Source organism: Tigriopus californicus, chromosome 7, assembly GCF_007210705.1.
Source record: "Tigriopus californicus strain San Diego chromosome 7, Tcal_SD_v2.1, whole genome shotgun sequence".
Lineage (NCBI taxonomy): Eukaryota > Metazoa > Arthropoda > Copepoda > Harpacticoida > Harpacticidae > Tigriopus > Tigriopus californicus.
This window is the reverse complement of record NC_081446.1, coordinates 14,475,521-14,493,569: the sequence shown is the minus strand read 5'-3', so window position 1 is coordinate 14,493,569 and position 18,049 is coordinate 14,475,521. Positions and strand designations below refer to the sequence as shown.

The 18,049-nt window shown below is 42.7% G+C and overlaps 1 protein-coding gene across 1 annotated transcript in view; it reads right to left on the bottom strand.

The window, feature by feature from the left end:
• Positions 1-18,049, bottom strand: part of LOC131883659 (tyrosine-protein phosphatase 99A-like) — a 48,246-nt gene that overhangs the window by 24,028 nt on the left and 6,169 nt on the right. The window contains exons 2-4 of the mRNA XM_059231173.1: positions 3,967-4,207; positions 3,719-3,888; positions 1,474-1,600 (exon numbers count right to left, since the gene is read on the bottom strand). Of these exons, the coding sequence (XP_059087156.1) occupies positions 1,474-1,600; positions 3,719-3,888; positions 3,967-4,207 (538 nt within the window). The remainder of the gene's footprint in view (positions 1-1,473; positions 1,601-3,718; positions 3,889-3,966; positions 4,208-18,049) is intronic.

Sequence of the window (18,049 nt, the reverse complement as noted above, 5' to 3'; positions counted from 1 at the left end):
AACTCAGGATTGAATGGCCCGACACCGAAGTAGACTGAGTTTCTCAAACTATCGGCTCTATCTATTCTAGGAGTCAGAAATGAGAGAGAGAGAGAGAGAGAGGAAGAGATAGAAGGATTCGTTCGAGGATAGGTATCGACATGCGAGGCCACTGTTGTGAATCCTGTCGTATCACTACGAGTAGTACCATCCCGCACTCAACGAAACTCAAGCGAAGGGCTGTGCCATGGAAAGGACGGCCCCAGACAACTAACAAGCCAGTCTGCCAGCCAGTCAGCCAACCATCCCAGGCCGACAATTCCAATCACAACTTGACTGAGGCCAAACCCAACGACGAGCACTCGACAGCGGAAGTTTTTCTTCCCCCCTCTCTTTCACCTCTTTCCAAGAATCGACCAAGGAACAATGAACAATGAAAACAGTCAAGAGAGCCAACCAGCCAACCAGTCAACAAGCCCGCCTTGGCAAGGCAAGGGCGGAAGAATAAAGAGGTGCCTTTTTGGGAACTTTTCTTCGTAAACTTTCAAGGAGACATTATGTGATCAAGGCCCTGACAATAAACTTGTTAGAAAGTAAATGGTCAACTCGACCTGGATGAAAGGCTGCCACGCCGCAGCCAGCACAAAAAAAATGGAAATGAAATCAAATTGCAATCATTCTTCCTGTCAGTTTCGTAGAGCGATCTGGGTATGGGCATACGACCGTACTATTCAGGTTCTAATGGGGAATTAAGCTTGAAAATGGGGTCCAACCCAAGTTGATTGTCCAATTAGTGATCATTCAAACGTAGACTGCGCTCTTTCTTTGGCGCCGTTTGGCATTGGATTGAATGTGTTTTCGATATTTCAGGGTGTGAAGCAAGGCTGAGGCGACGGCCAGAGGAACACGAATGAAAACCAGACTCACTTCATCATTGGATACCAATTGCCAATTGTAGTAGAAATGCCTCTAGAGGCCCATCCCATTTACCATTCAGGCAATTGGAGCCGCACAACTCCATTCTCATACATGATCACAATGAGTACGATCAATGAACGGGAGTTCAGTAACGTACCGAGTGATTGGATCTGGAGATTCGGGAAAGGCTGTGATGAAGGCTGTTTTGGACGCGGTATTTTGAACCCATTGATTTGATGGTTGGAAAGCCATTTGAGTGGTTAACACGCCTGACACCTTGAGCAATGGTCCCTATCGGTAAATTGAGGGGGCGAGAGCGGAATCCGCCCCAGAAAATTGTGGCCAAGGCTGAAGGATGGCTTTGCCCACTCAAGGGTGGAAAAGTCAATGAAAAAGTTTTATTTTTCTCAAGCGGAAAGTTTCCCTTTTTTCCTTGGTATACCAAAAAGGTTTGGATTGTCGGCCACTAAGTGAGAGGGAAAAAGTCTGGCGGTTTCAAAGTTGAAAAACATAGCCTCTTTTTCAAATGAAATGCTCACTTTCATTTCGAGTTCTATTTGAGGGTCGAATACTTACTTGATAAATATCTTGTATGATATAACGTGATGGTGGTGGTTCCTCCTTGGAGGAGCCCAAGACAAGTCCACACTCCTAGAATCCAACCGAACCACCAAAGGACGACTTGGAGGTGGATCAGGGACATCTGAAATTAGAACAAAGATGGCGTTATCCACAAAACATGATTGGAAAATATTGGAATCTTCGTTGATTGCAAAGCCTGAAAATGATTCAATTTCATATAAAAACCTGGATGCCTGCATCATTGTGTTCTAGCCAATTTTGGGGGGCTTAGTTTGTATTTCAAACGGTATTTTTCCCGCATTCAATGACCAAATTACAGGCTCATTTTCTCTTTTGATGTGTGTTCCTCGCTAACATACTCGTATGATCAAAAGAAGCACCTGTCCAAAAATGTTGGGCTTTGTCTGTTAAGAATCATTGAATTGCAAATTCATTCTTTCATGTAAAATTGTAACCACATAAGTATGATAATGATGATGAATAAATAATAATAATAATAATAATAATAATAATAATAATAATAATAATAATAATAATAATAATAATAATAATAATAATAATAATAATAATAATAACAATATATAGCGTAAAGTTTCAGCAATTATTCGTGATTACTTTGATATTAGATTTGCTATGGGTTGGGAAAACAGTTGTTGACTGGAAAGCATGTCGAAGAACCAACATGTTTAAGGAGAAGGATCATTGACATTTGGAAAAATTAACGTTCATAATTAAAAATTCTTAACTGGAAATGGCACTTTCACAAAATAGCGGAAACCGTTTTCGTGTTTATTCTTCCGGACTCCATAAAAAATATTGTACTAGACTACAATTTACCTTATCTAAGAAATGTAAAAAAAAGCGTTTTGATGGATTTCAAATTGGACATTGGTGGTTAGTACAAAATAGACTTCATGCACTTAATTGATGAGAACTCAATAAGTTCAATACTCTTCAAGACGTCTATAAGTTGAACGATGAATCCACTCGAATTCGTGTCTATCTTAACACGTAATTGGAGCCTGTACATTCAACATTTACGGCATTAGTTTTATGCGTCCTTAGTCCTCATACGTAACCTTCGTCAAATCAGCACTTGAACCATTGTCGAATAACCACATTGAAACTAGAGCACATTTCCCCTACTCACTTAGTTAGAGCCCAATTCAGTTACAACTTGGAAGCCACAAAGTCCAACGGTTCCCTTTAGACTTGCCAATTTCAAGTTGCAAGCATTTCCCTGAGGCACGTGGACATTAAAGGTAAATGATAGGCTAGATTACATCATCTTGGCGTGATTTGCCACTCGTGTCATGAGGAAATAACAGCGCATTTGTTCCATGTAGGCACTCCATCCCACCAACAACGCAATATAATACAATGGGATCTCGAGTAAGAGAATGACAGCAGTCCTGGGAACGGAATGGACCAAATGTGATAGGGAAATGAATGACAAGTCATTTTGAAAACGGCGTTTACGATTAACCACTAATTGCCAGAATGCAGAACATGACAGAAAGCGATTCGGTCGTTTGGCCCTTGGGTGCCATAAATTCTCTTTCATTGGAGCTGACCTTTGACGCAGGAATGGCTCTTGAGAAACTTGAAAAGACAACGGTGGGACCGAACGCAAAGCCCTCTGTTAAGCTCAAGAAGGCTCGGTGTGCTAGGATCTGCTACTTGATAAGGACGTTGATGTTGGAACTGAGTGAGGGATGAAATTTCATGAAAGGTTTCGGATTTAATCACAAGAAACATAAATGTGTTTTTTCTTTAGCTTGCCTTACATCTGTATTCTGTATTCTTGACTTTAAAGGTCACAACACCGCAAGGCTTAGGGGTTAACAAAAAATCTTGGCTGTGTCATTTCATTTCTCACGTATTTACAATTTGCAGATTTTCATACTAATTGCTAAATCTCTGAGTAAAATCTTACCAGTGACATCATGAAATGCATCTAGAATCAAGCCAGGCATTCAAAACGGACCATAAAGAAAAGAAACTGTTGTCTCATACACCCTTCATAGAAAATTCATATTTTAAGATAAGTTTGACTCTTCAATTATAATAAGTTGGTCACTCCCATTTTAAGCCATGCCAAATCATAAATGAGAGGATGGGTCGACTATTTAGTTGATTTTACCAAGAGCGGTTTCTAAATGGAATGTATAAATAATGCGAGTATCTATCAGAAATGACGGCAAGGAGAGCACAAATATGCTTAATTGCTTGGCCTTACCTTGCACGATCAAAACTATCGGTGAATCTGGTTCTCGGCGATTGTTAATCAAGCACATGTATGTTCCCGAGTCAGCGGAAGTGACAGGCTCAAATTTCAATCCCGACCGGTCCATGTCCAAGTTCCTCCTTTCGTCCTCATTGTCCCACCTCATAAGTTTGTCATTGTACCTGGAACAGGAGGTCATTTGTCATTCAAGCAAGTCAAAGAAATCCGCATGAATGCCTAGCCGACCAAGACGAGTTTACCTCAGAATACGAAGACCCTCGCCATGAGGATTGGGACAGTCTTGGCACCGACATCCCACACATTTCCATTCCACCAGGTAGATGTAGGACGTGGGACTCACTCCCGGACAAGCCAATGTGATATTGGCGCCTGCGGTGGCTGTCACATGAGGAGTGCCCGGATTGGACATGGGGATGGAATCCGGGTCATCCATGGGCGAGAGGGGAATCATATTGGAATACATATTGGCATCAAAGGCCCCTGGAAATTGATGGAAAACGACATCAGTGATGAGCTCCTTTGACGGCGAAACTTTTGACATTTGAAATGAAATAACGCTCTTCGGAAACAGACGAGTTCAATTCAAGGAGGGGGGGGGCGATATCAATTTGTGGATTTTCTTCAGATAGCGTGATTGAAGCATTGCGTTTTGTACCTTTAACGAGGTCATTATTTCAATTTTGTTTGAGCACTTGGAAATTGCAAAGTGTCCAAAGTCGCTATTTCCAATTGAGGAAAAAAGCAAAATATTAGAGTGGTGGGCTTTTGTGCTATTATACAATTAGAAAGATTACATAGAACTTCATTTTTGTCGACACTAAATTGTACGATCAATAAAGGTGGGCTTGGCTCAAGCACGACATTAGCAAGCACTTTTTAACGATATTGGCTCTAGAAAATGATGAACTAAAACCCTTGAGTCACGATCGGATGGAGATCAGATAAACATGAAGGTGTTTTTTACCTTATATTTTAAATGTACCTTTAAATTGATCTTTAAGGGAATGATTAAATTTCCTGGATTCATGATTATTCTACATCTCCTTTTAAACATTCAGGTTTGATTCTGGAAAAAGGAATTGCAGTAGTACTTTTTCAGCAAACGTTGCTAAAAGAATGGATGATTGGTAAGAGCTTCAAAGTAATATATCTCAATATTCTAGTACATCTCACAGTACTCAAGTCGGATTCATCCAAAAACAAAAGATGCACATGAGTTTTATTAACAACGGAAAAACACCTTTATTCATCATGCTCTTGGAAGGATGTTTATTTCTGTTAAGCCAACGCAGAATATTAGCAAAAGCGGCTCATGCCAAGCGGATTCGAGGCTCTAAAGAGCGCAGCGTTTTAAAAGTCAGTTTCAATAGAGACCGACAGGTGTCTTGGAATAGCGTAAAATAAGTTTTTTTAAAGGGAGTTCCAAGGCTCCAAACAGAGCAGCAATAGTTATCGCTGATTATGATTTTATGTTCCAAACGGGAGGGCAACTGGGAACTTCACTTTGAATTTGTCATTCTCCAATACTGTCAGAGGGTCGAGTACTTGAAGTTTGACGAAGGCCACTTCTTCTTGTCCGTGAGAACAAGAACAACAACAACAACAACAACAACAACAACCAGGCGGAAAGGGAAAAGTTTGATTACTTGTTCAGAGAAATGGAGAAGCACGAGGACGTCGGGCAGCCTCTTTTCCCTGGTTGGTCCATGGGACTTCTGCTTGACAGCAAACATCTCCCTTCACTGAGCTAAGACGCTCTTGAAAGTGATATCTCTTGGGAGTGGTGGAGCAAATTTTAGCTTGCTCCTTTTTCGACCTGTGCGCTTCATTGAATCTTGAAATCCTTTAAATTTCCAGGCTTTGTCCCCTCCAACCTTCGATTGGCTCGACAAGGACAAATCGAGTTCACCCACGCAGAAGGTCTTTGTTCCAGGGTTCTGGGTCTCAATGAGAGAGGTACTAGAAGTATATTTCTCCAGAGAATTCGCAAAGCAACTGAAGAGTAGGAAATGGATGAAGAACACTCCAACAAGTTAAGGGAAATGTTCTCAAGCACCCGAACCAACACAAAAAGACAACCAAGATTTACCTACTAAGAGGTAGAGAAGGAACAACTATCGCTAGCTCGTAGGCACAACAAGACCAAAGAGAAGAGTTTAACTTACACTGTTCCCCAACTTGGCCCAGATTACATGCTCTTAAGTGCACTTCCTTCTTGAGAAAACCTGTCCTATGTACATACAATTTGATGCACAGGGGATTTGTTTTAGGTTTGTCTATTACCTCAAGTTCGTGTGTGGGCAGTTACTGTACTTGGTGGTTGCACAAATGTTTGAGTTCCGGCCGTTTCTTTGTGCTTTTTTCTCTTTCCTCAGTCAACAGCCATACGACAAACATGTTCATGAGTAGAGAGAACGAGAGGAAACTGGTCCAAAATGGTGATTTAAAAATCATTTAAAACTCCCCACTTACACGTTAGATCTGTCGTCCGATGGATATTTGATGATCTACCTAATGGAGAGGGAACATCTTGGACATACACTCGCACACCTTAATGATTGAGATCCCGCTGTTCTCTACCTCCTTTGTTCAATAGGCCAAAGGGACTTAGAGCCAGACCCTTTCGGGTCCAACCACCACATCGACCAACAAGAACGGCTTGGGAAACGGAACAGTGTGGTTAAGGATCTCATCATTAATGGTGATCAACTCTGAGTGACGGCCATACATGTGGAACTGAGTTCTTAGGTGGGCTCCCCGGCGAGAAATATAGCTACACTTCATAGCTCATTGTGGGTGGAACAATTAGTCTGGCCCAAAGGGGGAACATGAGACCTCTTAATGACCTCCTGATGTGGTGGTTTTGCCATTTTGTTTATGCACTCACTCAACCGGAAATCCCTTTATTCCCCACTCGAAGTCGTCTGACTTTCTCAAACAACACGCTTTTGCAAAGTGAGATTGGTACGAGAGCAAGGATCAAGAGAGGTCATTTAATACTTCATATTTACTTCAGACCTTTCATTATATGAAAGAGCCTCTAAAGGAAGAATATTTTGTGGTCACTGGTCGATGCATCAACAGATCTGGTTGTTCGTCAGTACATTGATATGGAAGAAAAAGAAGAATAAGCCTTGATGGAGGTAAATTCTCGAAGCCAAGATCCCCATAGGTCAACTGAGCAGTTCATCTCATTCGTCCCACATTCCTTGATCCTCTCAGCGCTCTTTCAAAGAAACTCCTACTTCCACTTGCCATGTTCCAATGCCACGGCTACGACGGCGACTCGAAGTTGCGTGGTGGTGGTGGTAGTGGTGTTGTAATTCTTGACCCATTCATCGAGGGCAAATGGTCAGTAAATGATCCGTTTCCGAGCTTCGCGCTCATTCTTTATCCCCCTTCTCTTCCATTCCCTAACAACGTCCCGCCTTGTTCAGCTCCGGTCCACCTTTCACTGATAAAAAAGGAGTGAAAGGAGCCTTCGTGGCTGATGGTGAAATTTGACATGGGCGCGACTCATCGATCTTGGTTACGGTTTTGAAGTTGTACGTTTCAAGATCATGTGAGATGAATTGCTTCACGAGATAGATGGGAATATTTTTGGCCAACATTTGTCATTCAGAATTTGAACTTTGTGTTCTTTCATGAGTGTGATCTCCTGTTGAATATTGTGCAAATCGAAATATCATCAATTGTGAGTGAACTCCGTATACGATCAGAATCATCACTTGTTACAGTTTCGTCTTAAAGATCCTGGCTTCAAAAATCTCCAAGATTTACAGACAAAATTAGGGTCTTCGGTCACAACAAATAATGGGCAACCGCTTACATATTGGTATTGGTTTTGTGAGGGGAGAGAATCAAGTGTAACTGAGTAGGTTCCTCCTCATCCTCGCCGCCCTCTTGGGTTTGTTCCACTTCACGGATTGGTTTGAATGAGAGTGGATGAAAGTTCATGTAGTAGTGTATTATTTGGGGATGACTGGGGGATTTTGAAATGTCCCTACAAAGTTTATTCACTCGACTTTCCGTTCCAAACTTGAACCAATAATCCAATGGCTTGGCCTTCAAAACTTGTGCATTCACACATTGTGGCGTCTGTTCTGGAACTGAGTTACACCAAAGTCCATGAGTAGAGTGTTCCATGTCTAGGCATCATTTTGAGCCCATTTGGGGCGCCAAAGGGCTCGACAAGAGTCAGAGAATTCCAATATCAAACAACAAGACCTACCACCCGAGCCCAACGGTGTTGTTCCCTCTTTCATTCATTCTTGGGTTCGATTGCTCTCCCTAGGGAGCTCACTCTGTGCAATGCACAGAGAGCGGAGTGGAACCCTGGTGTATGTAAAGGTTGAAGATGTCCCAGATCTTTGGTTCTCCCCCGATGCGAATTGTACGTTTCGGGCAATCCAATATAAGGAATAGCAAGTGTGCTGTAGCTGTGTTTGTTATGCTTTCCCAATATCCCAATACAGTTCGGAACAATCACCGACCGAGGCAAGGAAATTGGCACAGAGAGAATTTTGAAACAACAACACCATCTCACTTTCATGTCTTTTGACAAATTCAGGCCCCCTCTTCCCCGGTAACAATTGCCAAGGGATATTGGAACCAAAGCCTATCCAAGTTATTTCCTTTGGAATAAGTGGATCATTTAATAAGTGAGTGACTCTCCAAATGATCTTCGAACAAAGCTACTATAACGACTTCAAGACCGACAACGGACAACAAAGTTTGGAACGCGAGAGACTTAAGGCAATATCATACGAGCCATAATCAATGCCCAAAACTTGGACAGTTTCAACCAAAGTTTTCTTTTTGCCCCGGACAATCTAACGCTCCAACAAAACTTGAAGACAACGTACCAACAACAATAACACAACGAAACTCTTGGGTTGCCAAAACGACAGAGATTGCTGGGGGTTCAAATAGGGTCATGTCTAAGGTTTATTGATTAGAGCTATTTGTACGAAAATTTACACTTTTCAAAACCGTTTGGTAAACCTATCTCTTCACTATTCATATTAGCAACCAATTTCTGTTCTCAAAAAGTACACGATCTTCAGAAAAAAGGGAGTAATACTCAGCTAGTTGGATGTGAACAACGATGGCAACATTTTAACCTCAAATTTGACTACTGTTGTCATAACAAGATAAGTTGCTGAACCAAGAATAGCTTTCAAAGTTTCAAATGTCTCTCATAAGCTCTGGCGTTTTTAGTCCTTCAACAAGCTCTGGTAAGAGAAATACAAGAGCCATTATTATGTTGGAAAATAGAGCATGTCGGGTGTTAGGGTAAGTTTTCCACGTGATGGTAGGAAAGAGCTGATTAAAGCAAAGAAAATTCCAACACTCGAGTCTATATAGTATTTACGTCGTGCTTCCTCAAGACATAAACTTGTCTCCCTTTAGTCGACAAAGAGTTTTGGATTTGGAAAAGGATCCAAGGCAGCTTTGAATTATTTACTGATCGCCTTTGAAAGGATTCAACCGTCGCCGTCATCGTCGTCGTCGGTGATAAGGTTGTCGAGAAAATAAGCTCCTTCTCGAGAAACCGTCTGAATAATCACAGACAAGATAAATTGCCGCCAAATAACCCACACGACTGTTTACCCATTTGAATGAAGACTGAAAAGAGCCGTCTCAGCCTCCAACCCTGGATGGTTGTTGCACCATCTTTCAAGTCCCAAGTCCCAAGTCCCAACTCCCAACCATCACCCACCACACTGATTTTCAAGGAGGTTTCTGGCATGGTTGAGCAATGAAAGGGTTGCTACTTGCTCATGTGAATAGGGAAGAGCCTCCCTTATCCTCGATTTACTTGGCAATTGGAATTCAAACCAAGTCCTTAAAAACCTCTTTTTCTTCGGATTGAGGAGGATCTTTGAAAAGGAGCTGGGAAGGAAATGCAAAGAATGTGACCAAACCCGGGAAAAGAGAGCACGATTCTCCAGCCCAAAGAGACGAATGCCATGGAAAAGTCCTTTTGGTATTTGGACCAAGAATCCCTAATGGAACGAGTAATATCAATCGGTTTTGCGAAACCCAAGACAGGAGCTTGTCACAAAGGCAAAAAAAAGCAAATACAATTCCGTTGAAGGTGAGAATCGCTCTGAAACGTATATTTGCCATAGGTTCCCACTCTTCAATCCAATGACCCATGTTTCGAGACAGTCAAAGAGCGTTCAAAAGTTCGATACACTGCCAGAACTTCAGTGGCTTTAGTTGCTAGCAGGAAGGAGGATTGATGGCTAGACTACTGTATTGTACCAATGTGCTGTACGTACTATATGCAGTACGTAGACGGTGGCAAAGTAGAGAGGAGGGGGAGAGGGCGAAGTAATTGGAATTGAAATACATTTGTCTCAATCCCCCCGAATGAGGACACATATCACACGAAATAGAATTAGACCTAGTGCTCCATTCCGTCTGAGAAAGGCAAGAAATGAAGCCAGAATGAGAAGTGAGGTCAATGTCTCGAGTTGGCTTGGCGTTACCTACCACCTACTACTTGTATGAAGTTTGGCCGTGATTTTGTCGCATGAAATGGCTACCGTCTCTTGTCTTATCGAATCGATTCCATGAAGTATCTTTTGGGTAGACGCCATGAGTCAATACCTGACAAGTTGACCTGCATTCAGGAATCCTCGAGCAGACACCCAAAGTCAAGTCTGATTACCAAGCAAGCAAGAAACTTTCTTTTCCTATTTGTTCTCCACGTATCTTGCCTGCTCGTTCGAAAATTTGGTCTACGTCTAAACAAAGGATCTGAAGGAAATCTGAGACAAAATCGAAAATCATTGCGGCTCTCGCTCTTTCTTTTCCTCTCAAACTTACTTTTCATCTTGGCAATAGTTAAACCACATTTGCGGAAAGAGCCAGCAATTTTTTCTTCATCCTCCAATTTTTCATTGAGACGAATTGAATGGGAGGAGAATGAGAGACGAAAAAAGGAGCCCAGCCTTGCTCTCTTAGTGCTTGCCTTTCTGGGATTTCGAGGGGAGGGCCTCAAGTTTTATCTGAAGTGGACTCTCCCCTTTGTACATGCACCAGCCTTCCGAGTACTATACAGGGATGCCACAACTGACTCGCCAAAGCCAGTCGGCGATGTGCTTATCCGGGAAATCCGACATAAATCTAGCCACAATTTGAAATAGTTTGGAGACAAATGGTGTAGGCAGAATACAACTGCTACCATGCGAGGCCAAATTCCACCAGTCAAGTTCGCTTGAGATGAATTGAATGCCATTTCGGGAAGAATGAGAGGGAAGCAGGAAAGTTTCAGACGGATTAAATGGCATCGAGACTTTCATTGACATTTCGAACCGAAGAACCATGGTCGTTCGTTCTTCGACCGGATCATTTTTTCCTACATTTTGCACAAAGTCGATAAAACCTGGCACGTTCAAATATTCTACACTATCATTCAAGAACCACAAGGTGCGGTAACCACGCTAGAATTTGAAATTAGTTCAGAGAATGGAATAGTTAGGATTGCATTGGGATTAGATGTTTGTCCAACGTACTACATAATCCAATAGAGCAGCTTACGGAAAAAGGCCAGAAAACTTCCCGAAGTCAATCCCTCCCCTGAAGAGTATCTTCGTAGACTTGTTAACGTCATGCCTCGCCCTCAATTTATCAAGTTTTTCTTCCATCTCAGTGGTTTCACTTCATTCCAAAAGATCTTGTGCCCGTCCTCAAAGAACGAGGCAGAGACTGATGAACGTTTGAAGGATTGGCAAGGATTCCGGAGGACAAAGCCCTTGCTAATTGTTCGGAACAATCTGGATCCTTTGCTATGTTATGGCCGCCCACAATCCGAAGCTTATGTTGGAGAGTTGAAGCAATAATCGGCACTGAAAAACATTGATCCCTAATTGAACGAGGGAAGGACGCGTGTTCTTGTTGCTCGTCTATCAATTTCCTAATAATACTTTTCCCCGAGAGCTCTTTTGATCTGAGTTCATTTGGTCAGCTCAGAGTTCCATTGTGCGTGCCTCTGTATGTATTTGTTTGTGGATATCTGTTCTCCTTAAATCAACAAATCTCCTACTCATTGGCTCACCCCGGCCAATCCAAGCAAATCAGAACCATCAAACCATGAACCGCGAGGGTCGATTGTAGTGTGTACTGCATAGTAAGTGTATTGGCATGTATTTGCTTAGCTGTCCAACTTGGGGAATATGACGAGGAACATGGATCCGAGAGACTGGTTGGTTGGTTGGTTGGTTGTGTGCAAAGCTATGGGACCATCCTCCCCAATCTCTTCTATTGTTTGGATAAAGAAATGAATACAGAGCTCTGTTCTTCCGGGCACTAGGAGAAAGTGAAGGAAGGCTTCTTGCCAATTGGAGGTTCACATTCACTCCACACAGAGAGAAAGAAGACCTTGTAGGAGCGAACCACGGATTGGTTCACAAAATTTCCTCGAGGATATATGAAGCAGCAAGTTTGGTCCTTGGATAGACAAGTCAATACGCGCTGTCCCAAATTGGCAGAAGGGAACAATATTTACCAGTGCCTTTCATTGCCTTGGAATATTATTGAATCTGTCCTTCTCGTTGTTTTGCCAGTCGTCAGTTGATTAGATTGGCCTGTCACTACGGAAATCCAGTTCCAAATTTGGGATCAACATTGCCCGTCACTCTGTTCCTCTGTGGACCCTGTTTCTGATTATGATTATTGGAGCGCAGATTCCGTGTTTAGTCAGGGGGAGAGATTAAATGTCTTCATTTCGATTTCCTCCTTTCCAATTAACGATTCTCCACTATGAAGCAGCAATTAAAGCCCGGATTACGACATCAAGATCCCCCAGTGTCATCCAAATGTGACAAAAGGTGATGGTAGAGCTCTGAGTATTCATGGCCAGGGATGAGGATCATTGTGTTCGCGTCTGCTTGGGTCGTGAAGGTGACAAGGAGAGAGCAGGCTCAATTCAATTCATCATCATAGTAATATCTGCACAAATCTTAGTGGGTGCAGGGAGAAGGCGACTGTATGGCAAAGTTTGAACCTCTAAAGTTGACAGGTTTACCCGCATTTCTTAAGGTGCAGAACCACCTTATTTGTGGCAACCTCGTGGGACCCAACGCTACCAAACCAATTCCACAGTCCTGAGTTTCACTACTATGACTCCATTTGGAGAACTCGTTTGATGGGGGAGAGACACAGAAAGGGGAGCAGAACATGTGAGAATTTCCTCGTCCCTATCTCTTTCTACATTCGTAGTACTCGCACTATTGAACGAATGAGGTGCTGCTATTCTTGGGCTGGAGGTGACTTCCTCAAATGTTCGAACTAGGTCATGGCGTGACATTAGGGAACCTCTTGAGCTTTGCATATTGCTTTGTTTGTTTTCATGTTTGGTACAGCCTTTGAATGGGTCTCAATTGAAACAGGAGGAAGATGAAGCTAGTTGAAGTCAAATAAAGCGGTGCTCACTTGCAACCTGTGTGTGTGTGTGAGAGAGAGAGAGAGAGAGCGAAAAAAGTGGAAAAGAGAGTTGAAGCGAAAATCAAATTAGGGTTCTTCGATAATCCAATAAGCTAATTCCTGGGCAAAAACAAGTTCCACTTTAATCTTTCGCAAACCAGATTATTTTCCCGACTTTGTGAAAGTTTTCACCGTGAGCTGCATGAAATATTCAGTGATTCCAGGCAAGGTAAGAGACAAATCAATGGAAGAACCGAGTAAAAACGAATCCTCATGGAACAGTTGGCATATCGTAAGAAGTGGGCTCACCACAGGGGTCGGGTAAATTACTCGCTTTCATATTAATTGAATCCATTTTTGAAGGCTCTCGTAAAGAAGTCTCCAACAGAGGCAAAAGTCATTCTGTCGCCTATGAATGATGACAGTCTGGCGAACAATCCCATTGCCATGAGGGGAAGGGAACACTGCCAAGTTCCAAATCTTCAGCCTTCACCGTTCCCACGGAAGGCAATGGAACATGAAAAAGTACCGGTTTCTCATTGCCAGTCAGACTTGACTCTTCTTCGCGGATCTCACATTCAAACACACGTGGGCCATGTGTTCCACTTTTTTCCCACTTCTCATTGTTCCAATATTCAAGCAGTGTTCCACTTCAAGAGACAACAAACCATAAGAAATTGGGTGAAGTCTACACGAGTGTGTCTTAGTGTACTTTGGGGGCCTCTCTGTCCCGATTGGGAGGGCCTTTTCATATTTGCTCATACTAGTACATTTGTCACCACCTCTTTCGCCACCAATGGTCCAGCCACCCAAACCCTACTTGAGGTTCCAAACAAACGCTCAAACCATCCAATCAATAAACAAATTAATCAGAAGGCGCAAAAAGACTAAAAAAACGATGTTCAACAGGATCGCGCCCTAGTGCCGCGCATTTATGTCTGACAAATGTATCAGTCGAGACCTGCGGGAGACATCAATGAGAATATTTCGCTTTCCCCCTGCCTCCAACTGGGATTTCCTGCCATTCGCACCATGAAAATATGAAACGCAAACATGAAATCCTCTTTTGTGTGTGAGCATGGCTTTTTTGGATGAGCATGGAGTAATTTGGTCTTTAGATATTGAGTATTTTGATGTCATGTGATATGTATCTGATATGCAGCGTATAGTAAGATTCTCAGAACTAGCTGCACAATCAGTTCATCAATGATAATTGCAATTTGTTTGAAAGGCTATTCGTTTTATCTCTTTTCCGTGCCTTGCAGTTTTTTCCGTTCAATGAGGGTCTTTCGTCTTCCTAGAGGCCTTTGGACTTGGAGGAAAAGGAAAAGGAAGGACACGTCTTTTTTTTCTTACGGATCTGAACAAAGACCCATTCGAGAAATCTTTTTCGGCCGCTCTTTCGGGAGGTCACAATGCAAAAGTTACGTGGCTGACCAGATAAAGAATTCCACCGAGGAGCTTTTGATTGAAATTGAGTTGTGAAGACTTTCGAAAGATTAGTCCGCAAGTAGGATTAAAATATTGGAACTCGTGGGTAAGCATTTATCCCTGCCGTTTCTAAGCCGGTCACTTATCCCTCTTCCATCCTCCAATTGGAAGTGCATTTTTATCTTCTCCCGATGCTAGAGGGAAGGTTGAAAAGTGCAACTGCATTCGGTGATGTCAAGTGCAACACCAGTGCTCAAGATGAGAATCAATTGTGTCTAATTCTTAAAGATGCATACCACCTGAACAGTGTTGAGGATTAATTCCAGTTGCCTTCCCTGAGATTCTCGAGGAAAGCCGTTTTACACCAAAAGTGGAGTGGAAGTTTTAACGGCCATCAACATCAGTACTATGAGGTGGGTAGTCGAAAGCCATAAATATTTTGGACACTAAAACAACAAAGGTGTTCACTGGGTTGTGCCTCGGTGAGCTCCTCTCAATATGGCCGTATCATAAAAGGTCAGGCTGTTGGTTCCCTTAGGCATGGACTTCTTAGTTGAAGTGAACACTCACTTGCTATGAATGAAACGTGGACTTTTAGTTGACGGCATGATATTATACATTCGTCTCTGGCAAAGTACAAGCGCCAGAAAGATTTGGTAGCCCCAAGCCCAGCGATGTTCTTCACTGAGTTATTTAGTATGTTGTTGTTTTTCTCGATCTCTCAGAAGTCCACGCGTCAGCCAATGTGTTGGTTAGGTTGGTTGTTGTGAACCATTTTACAAGCCTCTGTTGAATGAAAGATCCTTCTAAAAGGGTACAGTCCGTACAGTCCATCCTCAAAATAAACACCACGGCGGCGTTTCGTTCTTTGAAGAACTTATTTGATGAAACTTCATAACCCGCTTTGGCGCTCGTCCTTATGGAGGGAGAACCAAATGCCACTATTATTACTATTAGCTTTTGAACCTTAATCCAATTCTAGCTTCCAAGGCACGAGGGAATGGAATTGGTGCTGCACTCTAGATTAAGACCGTGTCCAAGGCTCAATCCGAATTGGTACCAAAATCGGGCTGAAAAGTTGGAGCCAATCCAATCTGGGTCGTCATCTTCCTCCTAATCCAGGTCTGATTGAGTTGTGTTCCAAGATATAAATTTGAAGGACTTTGATGCAATTGCACTTCCGAAATCCAATTTTAGTGGCCCCCAAATGCAGGTTGTTCCATTGTCGTCCGTCCGTTTGCCTTCGCTCTCTCTCAATTTATATGTCGGAAGAGGCAAAGCTCGTTTTGAAGTCTTTTTGGCTTTTGGCAATGCCAAACTTCGCCATTCACGTTGGAAGTTCTCCATTGAAAACTTCCGGGATGGGGTAAGGGGTTTCTCTATGATGGCATTTGTCCCCATCATCGCGATCGCGATGTACTTCATATTGGTCGAGGTATGAATCAAGATCATGGTGATATGCAGGGGTTGATCAGATCAAGGAAAATGTTCAGATACGTTGCCTCATGATTATTGCCATTTGATAACTTTTTAGATTAGATGAAGCTGGAACGCCATGTGTTATTAGCATACACTCCAACTTTGACAGTTCCATCCTTTACTTGATAACAAGACCCTTCAGTGATCCCAATATATTGAGTGGACCAATCTCTCTTGATCGACTGAGGTATCCGTCCATTTTCCTTGATTAGTCAAGATACCAAGACATTAATGTGATTAGCGTGATTATTGAGAGACTAAGTTGATCACACAAGCTAAAAGCCAAACATTCCTAGACAACCTTGTCTCATGGCCTTGATATTTTGCTTCACTGAGTTTATATATCATCAACGAGAGATTTTCTAGAAAAAAACTCTTAGACGAGCTTGAGAGTGAAAAGTTGTCCAAGATCTCGTCATTCATGAGTAGAAGAAGGCGGTTCTAGTTTCAAAGTAGGATCTATGGATCCAAGTTCCTTTCAAAGAGCAAGGCAGAAAAGTGCGAGGTGTTTGTGTAGTCCTTGTTTTTCAAAAGGATAGATTTCATTGTAAAAGTGGCGTTTTCGTTTTCGACGAGAGAGAAAGAAGGAGAAGAAGAAGAAAAAAAGAAGCGCCTTCCCAGGTTTCTCTTTTTTACTCCCCTATGCTCCCATGAGACTTAGCCATGAAGCTCCGAAAGGAGGAAGTGAATACAGGTTTTTCTTAGTGTGAAGTCAGCTAGGCCCTAGAGAACCCAATTTTGCCAAGAAATTGCCAGATATATCCGCTTAAAAATGTAGGAGTGCCTGACAAACCCTTGGGGACATGCCAAAGCAAGGACTACTCGCCACTCGGAGAAAAGCCTTGGTCCTTCAGTGTCGACGTGGACCACACTCTGTTGTGTGTAGCAATTGGTGTGTACTGAGAACGGGTCCCATCCTCTAATCTACGAGAACACACAGACATACAAAGGTATGAAGATTGGTGAGCCATTGAAGGAAACATCCAATGATATCCCTGGAGGTTCAAAAGCTGCGAAGGGTAATTAATGTGTCATAGATCTGTTGGCCTTCATGCGAGAATGTTTCCTTGAAAGCCCCGACCTTGCAGACTTGCAAATGGATCCGGTAATGGGGATGTGGAACTGAAGAAGCAACCAAGCCAGCTAGTCAGCTAGTCAGACCACCGATTTCCTTTGGCACTCATTTGTCGTTAGTAGTGCCTTTCAGCTTTGGACCTACTACTGGATCCCTTGGAGAGCAGCTGTAGGGGAAAAAGGGACTATGTGTGCAAAAGCCTGGCCTTTGAAGGCTGATTGCTGTTTTCTAGCCAGTTTCCAGGGAGTCGTTTGCAAGGAAATGCAAGCTGCAAGGTGCATTAATTGCTCGAAAGTCCAGTTTAGAGGTGGTCCTGTCGTCACAGACACGCAATGGGATGATCCATCAACCTTAGGATGACCATCAGGAAGGGACCTTCACAGAGAAATCATCCAAGTTCCTACGATGTCTGGCTTGAACGCAATCTCCTCTGCACCGTCGTCGCCATATTCCAGATCAAGCTGAGTAAATCCCATCAAGTTTAGTCATTTGGAAAACAGTCAATCTGTTAGCTTTATGTACTGCACGTTACGATCTAGTATGAGGCTCTCATTGGAACAGGAAAATGCCCGGGATTCTGAGCAAGATGAACCATGTGTTCCTCTAGCAGGTGGATGCTTCAGTGAGTGAATGGATGGGTTTCACTCCGACCTTGACAAAAGTTACTCGTGCTTTTCCTACTTCCTAGGCTAATGATTCCTCTTCCTACTTCTTCCAGATCCTAAGACAGTTTATCTCTCTGGCAAAGGTTTACCTTGATGAATGGGTTTCATTTACATAAAATACAAGTTTATCACAATGATGTAGTGCCAGTTGCACAAAAGGTGTAGGTTCGTAACTAACTTACGGATATGCCGCCTTCCTCTTTTTCGGTTTCGGTGATACCAAAGAGACACAGAAAC